The sequence below is a fragment of the Microcaecilia unicolor genome, chromosome 10 (assembly GCF_901765095.1).
Source record: "Microcaecilia unicolor chromosome 10, aMicUni1.1, whole genome shotgun sequence".
In the NCBI taxonomy this organism is placed as follows: domain Eukaryota; kingdom Metazoa; phylum Chordata; class Amphibia; order Gymnophiona; family Siphonopidae; genus Microcaecilia; species Microcaecilia unicolor.
Window position 1 is genome coordinate 171,767,502 of NC_044040.1, and position 13,861 is coordinate 171,781,362.

Here is a 13,861-nt window from a genome sequence, read left to right on the forward strand (position 1 = left end):
CGCTTGTCTTGCGGCCAGCTGTCTGGGGAAAAAACGCCTGATGGCAATCCCGGGCTAGTCTCCACCAGAGGGGAACCAGGTAGCAACGCAAAGTCAGACATCTGCGGCACAGCTCTTTTTAACATGAACGCTTTATGTAAAAGCAACACAAACTCAGGGGAGAAAGGTTCACCCTGGCCTCCCGGTTCCAATCCGGGGTAAGCAGCTCCTCTGGTAGCCTCCATCCGAGGCTCCCCTCCAGCCTCAGACCCCTCTGCTCCTGTGGGGGTCGAGTCATGCAGCGCATCCAAAATGGCACCCACTGCCAGCTTCACCAAGCGGGAAGAAACATCGCTCGCCATGCTCGTACCAGCTCTGACGTCTGAAGAGCACGATTTACAGAGCCCCACTGCTGATCTGCGCTTGCCACAACGTGAACAGTGCTTAACAACCTCTGCAGCCATCGCCGAAAATGGCGGAAAATTTTAAAATGGCAGATTCACGCCAAAAACACCCCAATCGCGGGCCCTCCCCAGAGGAGCTACAAGACTCTCTTACCTCACCAGACCGAGTCCCAGAGCTCCGGTCACGCTGCACAAACAGAAGGAAGCCTCAGAATCGCAGCGCTAACAAGCACGTCACGTTTTTTTTTTTTTTACGCTGTGAGGAAAGTTAGAGGCAGCAGCTACAGAGGCACTCCGGAGGTTCAGTAGAGTGGGAAAGGCAGGGAAAGAACAAACCAATGTGCCTGCATCCACACAGAAGAGTGTGGGAAAGGCAGGGAAAAGGGCAAACCTATATGCCTGCATCCACATAGGGGGCCGGGTAAGGCAGGGAAAGGGCGAACCTATGTGCCTTTAAAGTGGTTACCACCAACCACAACACCCCTGCTACAACTGGCCAAAGCACAGGAGCCACCCCAGGCAGATTTCTGAAGGAGCTGAATAAGCTGCGTCCACCCTGCTGAGGAGATAGAGAATACTGAGAGGCAGATGGAGCTAGCTGGCCAAGAGGTACTATGGTTTTTCAGTGCTCTCTATTCTCCCCCTGCTGGTAGGTGGACACAACCCATTTGTAATGGATTCATCTGCTTGATGACAAGGAACTCTAGATTTTTCCTCTGGAATTTTGCCGAACCAGACAATGCAGGATCGCGTCTACCCAATTGTGAGAATATTGAAGCCTACTTGTCCTCGGATAAAGTACATATTTATTTACATTTATAATATTTTCCTGATAAAATACCTTACATATATAAAAAAAAGTAAGAAACAAGCAGGAAACTTGATTTATTTTACCTGTTGTTGGATATAGTATCCTTTGAGGCAACTCTAGCAAGCCCACTGACACCTGCTGAACGTGCTGGTTCAATGTTGTTGCTGTTGGACTGTGCGCTTACTCTTCCCCATGTTTTAGGATTTAGGCTTGCCAGGAAAGATGATTTGGGTGACTGTGTAGATGTAGGGCTTTTAGCTTCAAAGAAATGAAAACCACAATTAACATTCTAGTACAGAACTCATATAATTGTAAGTTAAGAGTGAATTAAATGAAACTTAGTTCTCTTATTCCATCAAAGCTTCCATATTTCAGAACCTTCTATGCAAGATTTTGAGAAAAGTAGAAACTGTTTAAAAAATAATAATCTTTCACATTTATTAGAAAGTTTTTACTTAATTTATATAACAGTTTACATTATAAAATTGGACAGTTTTAAAGAAAAGTTCTGTTTTCAAATTTCTGCTCTCATTTTTTAAATTTCATACAGTGTCAATAATCATGACACCGCATGAAGGATAAGGAGACAAGCAGAAAAAATATCTGAAGAACAGAAAAGACTTCTCCAATGGTATACAATCTAAAGCAGTGTTTCTCAACTTCAAGACCCATACCCCCCAAGTCGAAAAAATTTCAACGGAGTACCCCCAACCTCTGATCAGCAGAGATTTTAAAATGGACATTTTATTACTAAACAGTTAAACTTGGCAACATACATAACAAATACAGGTCACTGGACATGGCACACAGAATAAGACAGTTCACATGATTGTTGTATTTCACTCCCATGTAAACTGTCTGGCTCCTTGACAGGTCGTGTGTTCTTACAAACTGATCAATGAGACTTACAGACAAGGCCTATTTATAAAAGGCAGGAGAAAAAGTGGAGAACTTGCCCATAGTGACTAATCAGATTCCTTGTTACATTTTTCCGAGAGAATAAAAGATGAAACTTGATTAAACACTATGGGCAGCTTCTCCACTTTTGTGATGAACCTTTTTTGTTGTTTTATTCTTTTTTAATAAATAGGCCCCAGTGAACCAAGGTCCTTTTCTGTGCACATAACAAATGAGAACTAAAAATACATAACATAGTAATACAAAGAAGTGCAAACTGTCTTCAGAACATACAAGGAATGCAACCATAGCCACTTAAATTCAAAGTGTGTCCTCTTACCTCTTAACACTGTGCTTAGAAAATTTGGAAATTAGCAGAATAAGCATGATCTATTATATTTCATGCCTATGTCTAATACCAGCTCTGGCAGATATACATTCTAAAAACTGACATGCTATATAAAATTACTTTTCCTACCTTTATTGACTGGTCTTTTTTCTAATTATGTCAGTCCCAGTCTCTTGTTCATGCATTCTTCTCTCAAGCCCCTCTTGCTGTTTCTCTGAAGTTGGGAGGATCCAACTCCCCAGAGACATAGGAAGGGCGGGCTCAGTGGTCCCAACATATTAAGCCTAGAGCAACAAAAGGAACTCGGCAGCCCCAACATGTCACCTCTTACCTCCAGAGAAACAGCGAAACTCAGCAGCTCCATCATAGCACCTCTCAGTGGAAGCTTATAGGCTGAGGCTGCCAAGCCCCTCTTGCTGTTTCTCTGAGGCTGGGAGGCTTCCATCTCCAGAAAAACAGGATGAAAGAATCAGCAGATCCAATACCATAGAAAGTAATACGAGATGCTTGACAACCCCATCATATTACCACTCAGCGGCAGCTTATAGAGTGGGACCACCATGCCTGTCTTGCTCTTTCTGTGAGGGAGGGAAGATCCCCCCCCCCCCCGAAACACAGGAAAGATGACTCAGCCGCCTCAGGATATTAACTCCCACCCTCAAAGAAAACAAGAGGAGCTTGGTAGCTCCATTCAAATGACATCTGCCTACCCACCACACACGCCTTTCTCTCCACTCCATCATGCCTTCTGTGTTCTGTTATCTTGTTTCCCAAACTTCTTCACTCCACACCTTTACTTTGTTTTCGCTTCCCTCCTCCTACCCTTTTTAGGAATGCATACCTATTCTCTTCTTTTCCCATCCTGCCCCTTCCCCTCTTGCTAACCCCAAAATCTCCCTTCTATACCCTTATACCTTCCTCTCCTGCCACCATCACTTTTCTCTTGCTGTATCCATTCATCCCAACCTCACAGTAAAGTTTTATTTTCATAACCCAGTGCTGAGGTAGCAATTTCTGGGCTGAGAAACTGGAGCAAACTGCAGCCATGATGCGATTGGGACTCTTGATTTGACTGCATGGACAGGGGTATGGAGGAGGCCAGGGGAAGGGGTTGCTTCCTGGCAGTGGTGGGTCAACTTAGAGCTCTACTTGAGCACTGGAAGGCCTAGCAGCAAGGCTGCAGCCACAATAAAATTGAGCCAACTGTCAGGCCCTTGGGGTTCAGAAGCAGCAAAAGAAAGGTGTAGCTTTCCAGCAGTAGAGGGTCAGAATTAGACTGAACAGAAGCTACAGAGCGCATACTGCATGATACACCAATGGAGCTCCTCTGCACATGTTCTATGTAGCTTCTCCGCCTGCTCTAAATTGAACTGCTGCCACTAAAGAATGCACAAAAGGGGGAGGGAACAAGAAGGATCAGATTTCTTTTTTGTTGGTTGTGTACCCCTTGGGGTACACATCCCACATATTGGGAAATACTGATCTAAAGCATGACTGCCAAATATCCCTATCCTACTACTTCTATTTAGCATTTCTATAGCGCTACAAGGCGTACGCAGCGCTGCACAAACATAGAAGAAAGACAGCCCCTGCTCAAAGAGCTTACAATCTAATAGACAAAAAATAAATAAAGTAAGCAAATTAAATCAATTAATGTGAACGGGAAGGAAGAGAGGAGGGTAGGTGGAGGCGAGTGGTTACAAGTGGTTACGAGACAAAAGCAATGTTAAAGAGGTGGGCTTTCAGTCTAGATTTAAAGGTGGCCAAGGATGGGGCAAGACGTAGGGGCTCAGGAAGTTTATTCCAGGCGTAGGGTGCAGCGAGACAGAAGGCGCGAAGTCTGGAGTTGGCAGTAGTGGAGAAGGGAACAGATAAGAAGGATTTATCCATGGAGCGGAGTGCACGGGAAGGGGTGTAGGGAAAGACGAGTGTGGAGAGATACTGGGGAGCAGCAGAGTGAGTACATTTATAGGTTAGTAGAAGAAGTTTGAACAGGATGCGAAAACGGATAGGGAGCCAGTGAAGGGTCTTGAGGAGAGGGGTAGTATGAGTAAAGCAACCCTGGCGGAAGACGAGACGGGCAGCAGAGTTTTGAACCGACTGGAGAGGGGAGAGGTGACTAAGTGGGAGGCCAGCAAGAAGCAGATTGCAGTAGTCTAAACGAGAGGTGACAAGGGTGTGGATGAGGGTTTTGATAGAGTGCTCGGAAAGAAAGGGGCGGATTTTACGGATGTTGTAAAGAAAGAAACGACAGGTCTTGGCAATCTGCTGGATATGAGCAGAGAAGGAGAGAGAAGAGTCAAAGATGACCCCAAGGTTTCGAGCTGAGGAGACAGGGAGAATGAGAGAGCCATCAACAAATAGAAAACGGGGGGAGCGGGGAGGTGGGTTTGGGGGGAAAAATGAGAAGCTCAGTTTTGGTCATATTTAATTTCAGGTGGCGTTGAGACATCCAGACAGCAATGTCAGACAAGCACGCTGAAACTTTGGTTTGGATGCAAGGTAAGATATCAGGGGTAGAAAGTTAGATTTGGGAGTCATCAGCATAGAGATGGTAGGAAAAGCCATGGGATGAGATTAATGAACCAAGGGAAGAAGTGTAGATAAAAAAGAGGAGGGGACCAAGAACAGAACCCTGAGGTACGCCGACAGGCAGAGGGATAGAAGTAGAAGAGGATCCACCAGAGTGAACACTAAAGGTGCGGAGGGAGAGGTAGGAAGAGAACCAGGAAAGGACAGAGCCCTGGAATCCAAGTGAGGACAGGGTATCGAGACGTATGTTGTGATCGACAGTGTCAAAAAGCAGTGGAAAGATCAAGAAGAATGAGGATGGAATATTGACCTCTGGCTTTAGCCAGTAATAGGTCATTGGAGACTTTACCTCATACTTTGTGATGGTGCATCATTGATAAGAGTCACGGAAGGGAGGTTTTATAGAAAGATTTAAAAAACGAAAAATTACTAGGTCTTATGGTGACAGCTAACAAAATTTTTTAAAGAAAGCAGAAGCAGCTTTTGTAACTGGCTGAGTCTATAAAGGCATGAAAGTAAGAAGAATGTTATACGAGGAATGAGGCCTATGTAAAACAGTGGAAAAGAGGAAGGATGGGAGAGGTGAAAGCAGAAATAACGGGGTAGAAAAATAAAAATAGGTATTTACTGGATAAACACTAGAAAAACAACATTTCCCCAGTACTGTCACCCCTCCTCTGGCGTGTCTTATATCCTCCACTCGGTTTGTGTGTCTGTTGTGTTGACTCCCAGTGACACACGTGTACATATTTAATTGAAACAGAAAGGGAACCTGTAGTGTGTAAACACTGAAACACCATTGCTTGTACAAGAAGCCCTAATTAGCTGGTAAAACACCTAAGAACAGAAGCTCTAGTTATGCTCTTTTTAGCAGATATAATTATGTTCTTGACTTTCAATAGTGGCCCACCTTGATTGTCTACTTTGTCCTCATCCCTTGGAGGTGAATACTTTGGCCTTCTAGGCCCCCGTTTTGGAAGTCGCTTTCTCTTTAGAACATCACTTAATCGCCTGTCATACAAATCAGCAAAAAAAGAATACTTCAAAATATAGTTACTCTTTATAGGACAATAGCTACTCTTTATAGGACAAATTTACATATAAAGTCATGGCATTAGCACTTAGCAAACAGATGAGATCAGTAAGGCTCCGATGCTTAGAAGCAAATATGGGCAGAACTAGAGGCCCTTAGCACCAGACTAGTGCCCGTATGTGCTGGCACCAAATGCTCGGAGGGCTTCAGCGCAGGGGACAGCGAGCGTGACAGAGATTAATGCAAACAGCATGCTAACCTCATTTAAATTAGGTAATTTTCTATGCAGTACAATGCTCAAAGCTCTGAACAAGGACGCTCTTACCGCCGAGAACCTTACGCCAGCTCAGACCTGGCATTAGACAACCCAGCAAGCAAACGCAGCCCAGCAAACCAGCCCAGGCCCAGTGCAGTGCATAGCCACCTGACCTGCAGGTCAGCTCCCTGATGTGGGAGGAGGGGAGGGCAGCCAGACAGACTCTGCAGGCAAGCTTATTATGAGGCCAGTATCTGCAGCTATTTAGCCTGCTGCAGCTCCGACACACTGGAAGAAAGGCAGCACATATGGCAGGTCTGATTAGTGGTATAAAAATGTTTTAAGTAAAGAAATAATCTGGGGAGTCACTCACACTGAACTCGGACAGTAGGACCCTGCCTACAGTATGAAGCCTGAGCGTGACCTAATTCATACAGCAGTCCTGGGCAGTTCAGGAATGGAGGCTGAAGCTATCGGCCCCTTCCTCCTCCCTCCCTCTTTCTCTCTGGCGCATGCGACTCTTCAATGCATGGGCCAGGCTCCATCCGCCCAATTTACTTCTTCATGCTTAAAGCTAATAGCGTGTAAATCATTTGCATACTATTAGCTCTCAGCACGAGGAAGTTATTTTTGGGCACTGTGGTAGCAGTAATTCCAGCGCTGTTCCGTATAGCGCCAGAGATTTGAGCATTGGGATATAAAAACACAGATGGATTAATATAGTATTTTTAACCGTATGAATATATATCACCATTCTATTTTCTAAGTTAAATCACAGCTCTGATTTAAGTATATATTGCAAACTATTCATCACTCCATGCAACTTACACTTTTCTGCAGTTTAACATATGACATGGCTAATACCAGGGCTTTTTCAGGCAGTGCACCTACTAAAATTGCCCCAGGATCACTAAGACAAGTTACTGATATGAGACAGCAAGCAAACCCACATCAGAAATTACATGATATCCCTGCCTCTGGCTACTACCTCTAACCCTTTTACTTGTTAAGCCTCCCTTCTGTGGCATAGGAACATCTGCTATCTGAACCATGGGCATTCAGTATGTACAGGGTGCCAGGCAATTTCAACATCACATTCCTGAATTGCACAGGACTGCACAGTTCGAACAGCTGTTTGAACCATGGTGCTACCCACATACTGAATTGCCCATGGTTCAAATAGCAGATGTTTCCATGAGTTGCCCACAGAAGGGAGGAAAAGGCAGCAGATCAAAGTGTAAAGGGGTTAAAGGTACAGTAGTATCTTGAGGAATGAACAGAAAGGTAAGAAACAGGGGGGCTGGGGAAGAGAGAGAGCACAAACACACATGACTTGGAAATGTCAGGTGGTGTGGGGACTCAGATTGGTAAAAGAGAGGGAAAGCAAAAGAAGAATGGGACTAAAAATCATTGACAACTGGGACTCTGGAGACAGCAGGGTCTTGGTGGGAAGCAGTGGCGTTCCGAGGGGCGCTGACACCTGGGGCGGATCGCCGATGCGCCTCGCCCCCCCCCCTATGCAGCACGCCCCCCCCCCCCCGGCGAAAGAACCCCCTCCGGGTACACGCCGCTGGGGGGGGGGGGGGGTGCCGAGCGCCGGTCAGCGTCGTTGGTTTCCATGCTCCCTCTGCCCCGGAACAGGAAGTAACCCGTTCCGGGGCACAGGGAGCATGGAAACCAACGACACTGACCGGCGCGTGGCACCCCCCCCCCCCCCAGCGGCGTGCACCCGGGGCGGACCGCCCCCACCCCCTTGGTACGCCACGGGTGGAAAGCAAGTACCCTGGTACTGAAAATAGCTAGGGATATTAAAATAAAGTAGGAGGAAGGAAGTAGAGCCAAGAATTGTGGAAAGAGAAGAGTGGGGATGTGGAGACTAAGAAGGATTTTGTGAATAGTGGGGACTTGGCAATTAGGTGGATATAAGAGGTACTATGTTCTGTTACACGGGCTGGAAGCATACATTAGGGTGTGTGATTTATTAGGATTTATTGACCGCTTTTTTTGAAAGAATTCACTCAAGGCGGTGTACAGTAAGAATAAATCAAACATAAGTGATAGAATGCTGCAATAATAAATGTAATTAGTCTAATATTGAAGTTCTCAACATACTATATTTTATCCTATGCATAACCTTTGTAATGTAATCTGCTTAATTTGTTCTTTATGAAAATTCAAAAAAATTTCTGGAAAAAAAAGAATAATTGTCTAACAATACAAAGTATGGCATAATATACTTACGTCAATACAATATGTAATAGAACATTTTAATAGAGTAGGGTATAAGCAAAGATGGAACATATAGATAGATAAGATAGTAAGAGGAGTTAGAAAGTAAGGTGACTAATTTAAAGAAAGTTGCACATGAGGTGAGAGAGATGATCAAATGTTATCTCAGCTAGGGTAGAAGTGGATAAACATGTCCTGCTACAGTATGTGCAGCCTGTGTCACTCCTTGTGTGTGTGTGAGAGACTAAGAAGTTAGTTACTTCTTCCATTAAAGGCCTGGTTGAAGAGCCAAGCTTTCACCTGCTTCCTGAAGTAGAGATAGTCTTGTGTTAAGTGGAGCCTTTCAGGGAATGCATTCCAGAATGTGGGAGCTACACCGAAGAAGGCATGTTTGCTGGTATCACATTGTGTGTAGTCTTTTGGAGAGGGTGTGGTTAGGAATACCCCTTGGAGGTGTGTAGCAGGTCACCTTGTTCTTCAAAGCACTTGGGGCCATTTCCTTTAAGGGCCTTGAAGATCAGACAGAGTTTTAAATTCAGCTCTTTATTGTACTGGTAGTCAATGAAGATTTTGCAAAAATGGTGTGATGTGCTCAAAAATAAAACACTCAAGACAACAAAATTATAAAATATTTTCAGTTTTTAAAGACAGGCATATGTCAGTTTTGGGAGCGTTCATCTTACATCTTTGCATTTTGCTCAGTATAGGCAGAAATACACTTCTGTTTCTTTCCGGTGTTGAACTGTTCATAGTATAACATCCCAAGGTTCCCAGTTTCAATTTTTTCCTTCATATTTCTGTCTTCTAATTTCTGAGCCCTTATTTTGTATTAGTTGATGATTTGCCCATGTTGTACGTATGTGACTGAAGTAAGGGATTCTGCTAACAAGTTGTGTCTGCATAGAGATCTATAGCAGTCTTGCTTTTTTGGTTTGGTATGGTAGTCTAGGGAATGGGGTAATATTTGCCATGCTGCATCTTCATAGGCTCTATGACTGATTGCCAAGTGTGTGACTATTGTGAGGGCAATGCCCAAAGAGGTCACCCTGTGCACGAGTATCGATCAGTACTTTTTCCCTAAGAAAAAAGCACTAGCCCAATACTAAAACAGTATTCCAAAAACTATACTGATATGCTAATATTTAGACTGTCAATCTGATCATAAACACAGAATGCCTTACTGACTGCTGTACAAGAAACAGTAGTATACACTAAGAACTATGGTAAACATGTTTATCTTTTTTTGCCATTAAGACAATTTATTTACACTACCTTTTCTCAGCCCACAGTAACTGAAAAAAAGGCAGTTAGGATAAAGTAAAACAAGTTGTGCAGAGTTGTATGCCTGATCATTTTTGTTATGTTCAGAAAATTTGTTCAAGCTTGTAAAAATACATAATCAAGCCAGAGTGCAAATGAAACTCGTAGCATTCTATACGCAGCAGCAGAAATCAAAAGGGTGTAAAATTTGTTCTACTGCCCTCTTCCTTGAAAATTGGATCTAAACAATTATATCTAAAAGGTTGAAAAGGCATTTACAACTTTCACCAAGTAGATGCCCCTACCCTTTCCTTGAGAAAAGTCTAATCTAATCTCCAAGCAGGTATTACTTTCAGAATTACCATGATGAATACTTACAAGATAGTTGTATCTTAAGAGACAATTTGCATATTTTTGGTTACTGAAAACCCAACCTGTTTAGAGTTTTAAGTAAGAAACTGAAAAACGTATTGCCCATAAGGAAAGGAACTGGTCCCAAACGTAACAATTTTTCTTCTGTTCTTATTATGAAACTGGACCTCATTTCTGCAGAATCATGTGCTTCCTTTTTAAAGCAAAAAACAACAGGTTTAAAAGAGAAGAACTATTTACCCCTGTGGACTCAGATCTAAAGAATCATCCCTGCTGTGCTGTAAGCTAGGAGATCCCAAATCTGTTGCTGCATTACTTGAAGCAGAAGATGTTCCAGTGCTTATTGTTGAACACAGAGAACCTGATCCATTAGTGCATGCCTTTGGTGGACTCGTCAGCAAAGCCTCGGATTCTGCTAAGTTTTTTACTTGATGCATCACACCTTAAAATAATTAAAAATATATTAGTACACATGTAAAATTACATTAACACATCTTTCTGTTAAAAGAGAAATACATTAAATAATACTGTCCTTGTGATGTTAAAAACTATTCCTCAAATAAGTCAGGATGCTTATTTGTTCTATTACTCCTAGTTTTACGACAACTTTAAATTCAAGTTATAGTGATATGAAAAACTTTCCTCTCTTTATTTCCCTTATTGCACGTGTCACACACTGAATGTTTTCTGGTCTTTAAACAAAATGTAATGTAGTATTAGACAAATGGAACCTGAATAAACATATAATTCATTTACAGAACAAGGGGAGCTCTTTTTAGTAAGCTGTATTAAATGCTAACACACACTTAAATACACTAAAAATAGCCTAACGCACAGCACGCTAAAGAATTCTGAATTAATTTTGGCATTTGTGTGCACTAATTCTATTTTTGTAAATTTTAGCAGGGGTGTGTGTCAAGGGTGGAGAACGAACGTGGACATGCTAATCAGCTAGTGCATCTACTTTACCACAGCACTAACTGGTTAGTACCTCCATAAAGATCTAGGCTTGGTTCAAAATTCTCTGTATTACCCACAAAACCCACCATTCCAGTTCTCCGGCCTCTCTCATATCCTTATAATTTCCCACACACTCGCTCGTGTTCTTCACTCCCTTGACTCCCACACCACCTTGTCTTGCCCTTCCCCAAACAGGACCACTAAGAATCGACCCAGCATTCTGCATTTTTCTTCCTGGCTCCAAAATTTTAGAAGGACATCCCCCTCATCGTTGAGGTCCAAACTCTCCTTTTCATGTTTCAAATCACTTCTCAAAACCCACTTCTTTTTACTGTTACCTTTAGCCTCACACCCCAGACGAGGTAGCAGTGTGTGCCGGGTTGACCTTTCCAGAGATACTTGCTTCTTTTGACCCAATGGTGCCTTTGTTATTCCTGACTGACTCTTTCCTGTTTTGCCCTGGAGTTCCTTTCTTGCTCTCTATCCTGTTTTCATTTATAAACCTTTTTCTAGAAGATGCAGTACATTAAGCCTGACAATCAACATAAACAAATACTCCCTGCAGTAATTTTTTTGAATGGCCACATGCTAATGTTAACAGCGCACGAAGTGAAAACAGAAAAAAAAAAAGCCCTATTTGATGTCTGCACTAGAAGTGGGCTTAACATGAAGGAAAGGGCTGCGTATGGGCACATTAAGTCCATTTCTTAGTGCAGCCAACACCCATATCCCCTATGTGAAAAATCAATTGCCCCTAAACTTAATACCATCATCATTCACTGTTGAGAAATCTTAGCTCACTCTTTACAGAACTACTTGAATTCAGACATATTTGTAGGTTTTTGTACATGCATAGCTCATTTCGAATACTGCCATCTCTATACTGGGTTCAAGTCAGGTCTTTGACTTAGCCAATTCAAAGAATTTTTAACTGTGTTTCTCTTCAGGCATTCAGATATAGACTTGCTTTTGTGTTCTGGATCATTGTCTTGCTGCATAGCCTGATTAAGCTTCAGCTTTAGATCACAGACATAATACCAGACGTTCTCCTCAAGAAATTTCTGGCACAATAGCGAATTAATGGTCCCTGCAATAAAAGCAAGTTTTCCAGTCCTGAGGCAGCAACACATCCCCATACCATCACATCACCACCTCATGTTGGTATGATGATCTTATTGTGCTATGTTGTATTTGTTTTACACCAGACATAATGGGATCTGTATTGAACAAAGCGTTCCACTTTTGATTTGTCTGTCCATAGAACATTATCCCAAAAAAGGTCTTAGGGATTATCCAGGTTGTTTATGGAAATGCAAGATGAGCACTGGTGCTCCTCTTGGATAGCAGCAGTTATCACCTTTCTACTTTCCCATGAGCACCATTATTACTCAGTCTTTCTTATTGTTGGAGTCATGAACACTGACCTTAGCTGAGGGTAGAGAAGCCTGAAGTTCCCTGGTATGAGGACGGGGAAAAATGTTGGCAAGACAACTGACTGGTTCAGATGGAACTCCGACACCACCTTCGGCAGGAACTTAGGGTGCGTGCGGAGGACTACTCTGTTGTGATGAAACTTGATATAAGGTGCATGCACTACCAAGGCCTGAAGGTCACTGACCCTATGAACTGAAGTAACAGCCACCAAGAAAATGACCTTCCAGGTCAAGTAATTCAGATGGCAGGAATTCAGTGGCTCAAAAGGAGCTTTCATCAGCTGGGTGAGAATGACGTTGAGATCCCATGACACTGGTGGAGGTTTGACAGGGAGCTTTGACAAAAGCAAACCTCTCATGAAGCAAACTAAAGGCTGTTCAGAGATAGGCTTACCCTCTACACAGCAATGATAGGCACTAATCGCACTAAGATGAACCCTTACTGAGTTGGTTTTGAGGCCAGACTCTGATAATTGTAGAAGGTATTCAAGCAGGGTTCGTGTAGGACAAGAAAGAGGATCTAGGGCCTAGCTGTCACACCAGACAGCAAACCTCCTCCGTTTGAAAAAGTAACACTTCTTCATGGAATTCTTTCTGGAAGTAAGACAGACTCAGGAGACACCCTCTAAAAGACCCAAGGAGGCAAATTCTAAGCTTTCAACATCCAGGCCGTGAGAGCCAGAGACTGAAAGTTGGGATGTAGAAGCGACCCCTCGTTCTGGCTGATGAGGGTTGGAAAACATTCCAATCTCCACGGTTCCTTGGAGGACAACTCCAGAAGAAGAGGGAACCAATTCTGACGCGGCCAAAAGGGTGCAATCAGGATCATGGTTCCGCAATCTTGCTTGAGTGTCAGCAAAGTCTTCCCTACTAGAGGTATGGGAGGATACGCATACAAAAGGCATGTCCCCCAATGTAGGAAAAAGGCATCTGTCGTGGGCCTGAAGCCTGGAACAGAACTGAGGGACCTTGTGATTGATCTGAGTGGCAAAAAAATCCACCGAGGGGGTGCCCCACTCTCGGAAGATCTTGCGGACTATGCCCCCGTTCAGTGACCACTCGTGAGGTTGCATTATCCTGCTCAGCCTGTTGGCCAGACTGTTGTTTACGCCTGCCAGATAAGTGGCTGGAGAAACATGCTGTGACGGCGAGCCCTAAGCCAATCTGGACGGCTTCCTGATACAGAGGGTGGGATCCGGTGCCCCCCTGCTTGTTGGTGTAAACATGGCTAGATTACTCGGTTGGACAGCCCATCTCTGAAAGCCTTTACAGCGTTCCAGATCGCTCTTAATTCCAAGAGGTTGATCTGCAGACCTTTTTTCTGAAAGGACCAGGCTCCCTGAATG

At 43.6% G+C, this 13,861-nt stretch overlaps 1 protein-coding gene across 1 annotated transcript in view; it reads right to left on the minus strand.

Annotated features, from left to right (window-relative positions):
- The window catches only part of TRIP12 (thyroid hormone receptor interactor 12), a 470,187-nt gene that overhangs the window by 178,091 nt on the left and 278,235 nt on the right, over positions 1-13,861 (minus strand). The window contains 3 exon segments of the mRNA XM_030216098.1: positions 1,278-1,452; positions 5,883-5,983; positions 10,363-10,564. Of these exon segments, the coding sequence (XP_030071958.1) occupies positions 1,278-1,452; positions 5,883-5,983; positions 10,363-10,564 (478 nt within the window).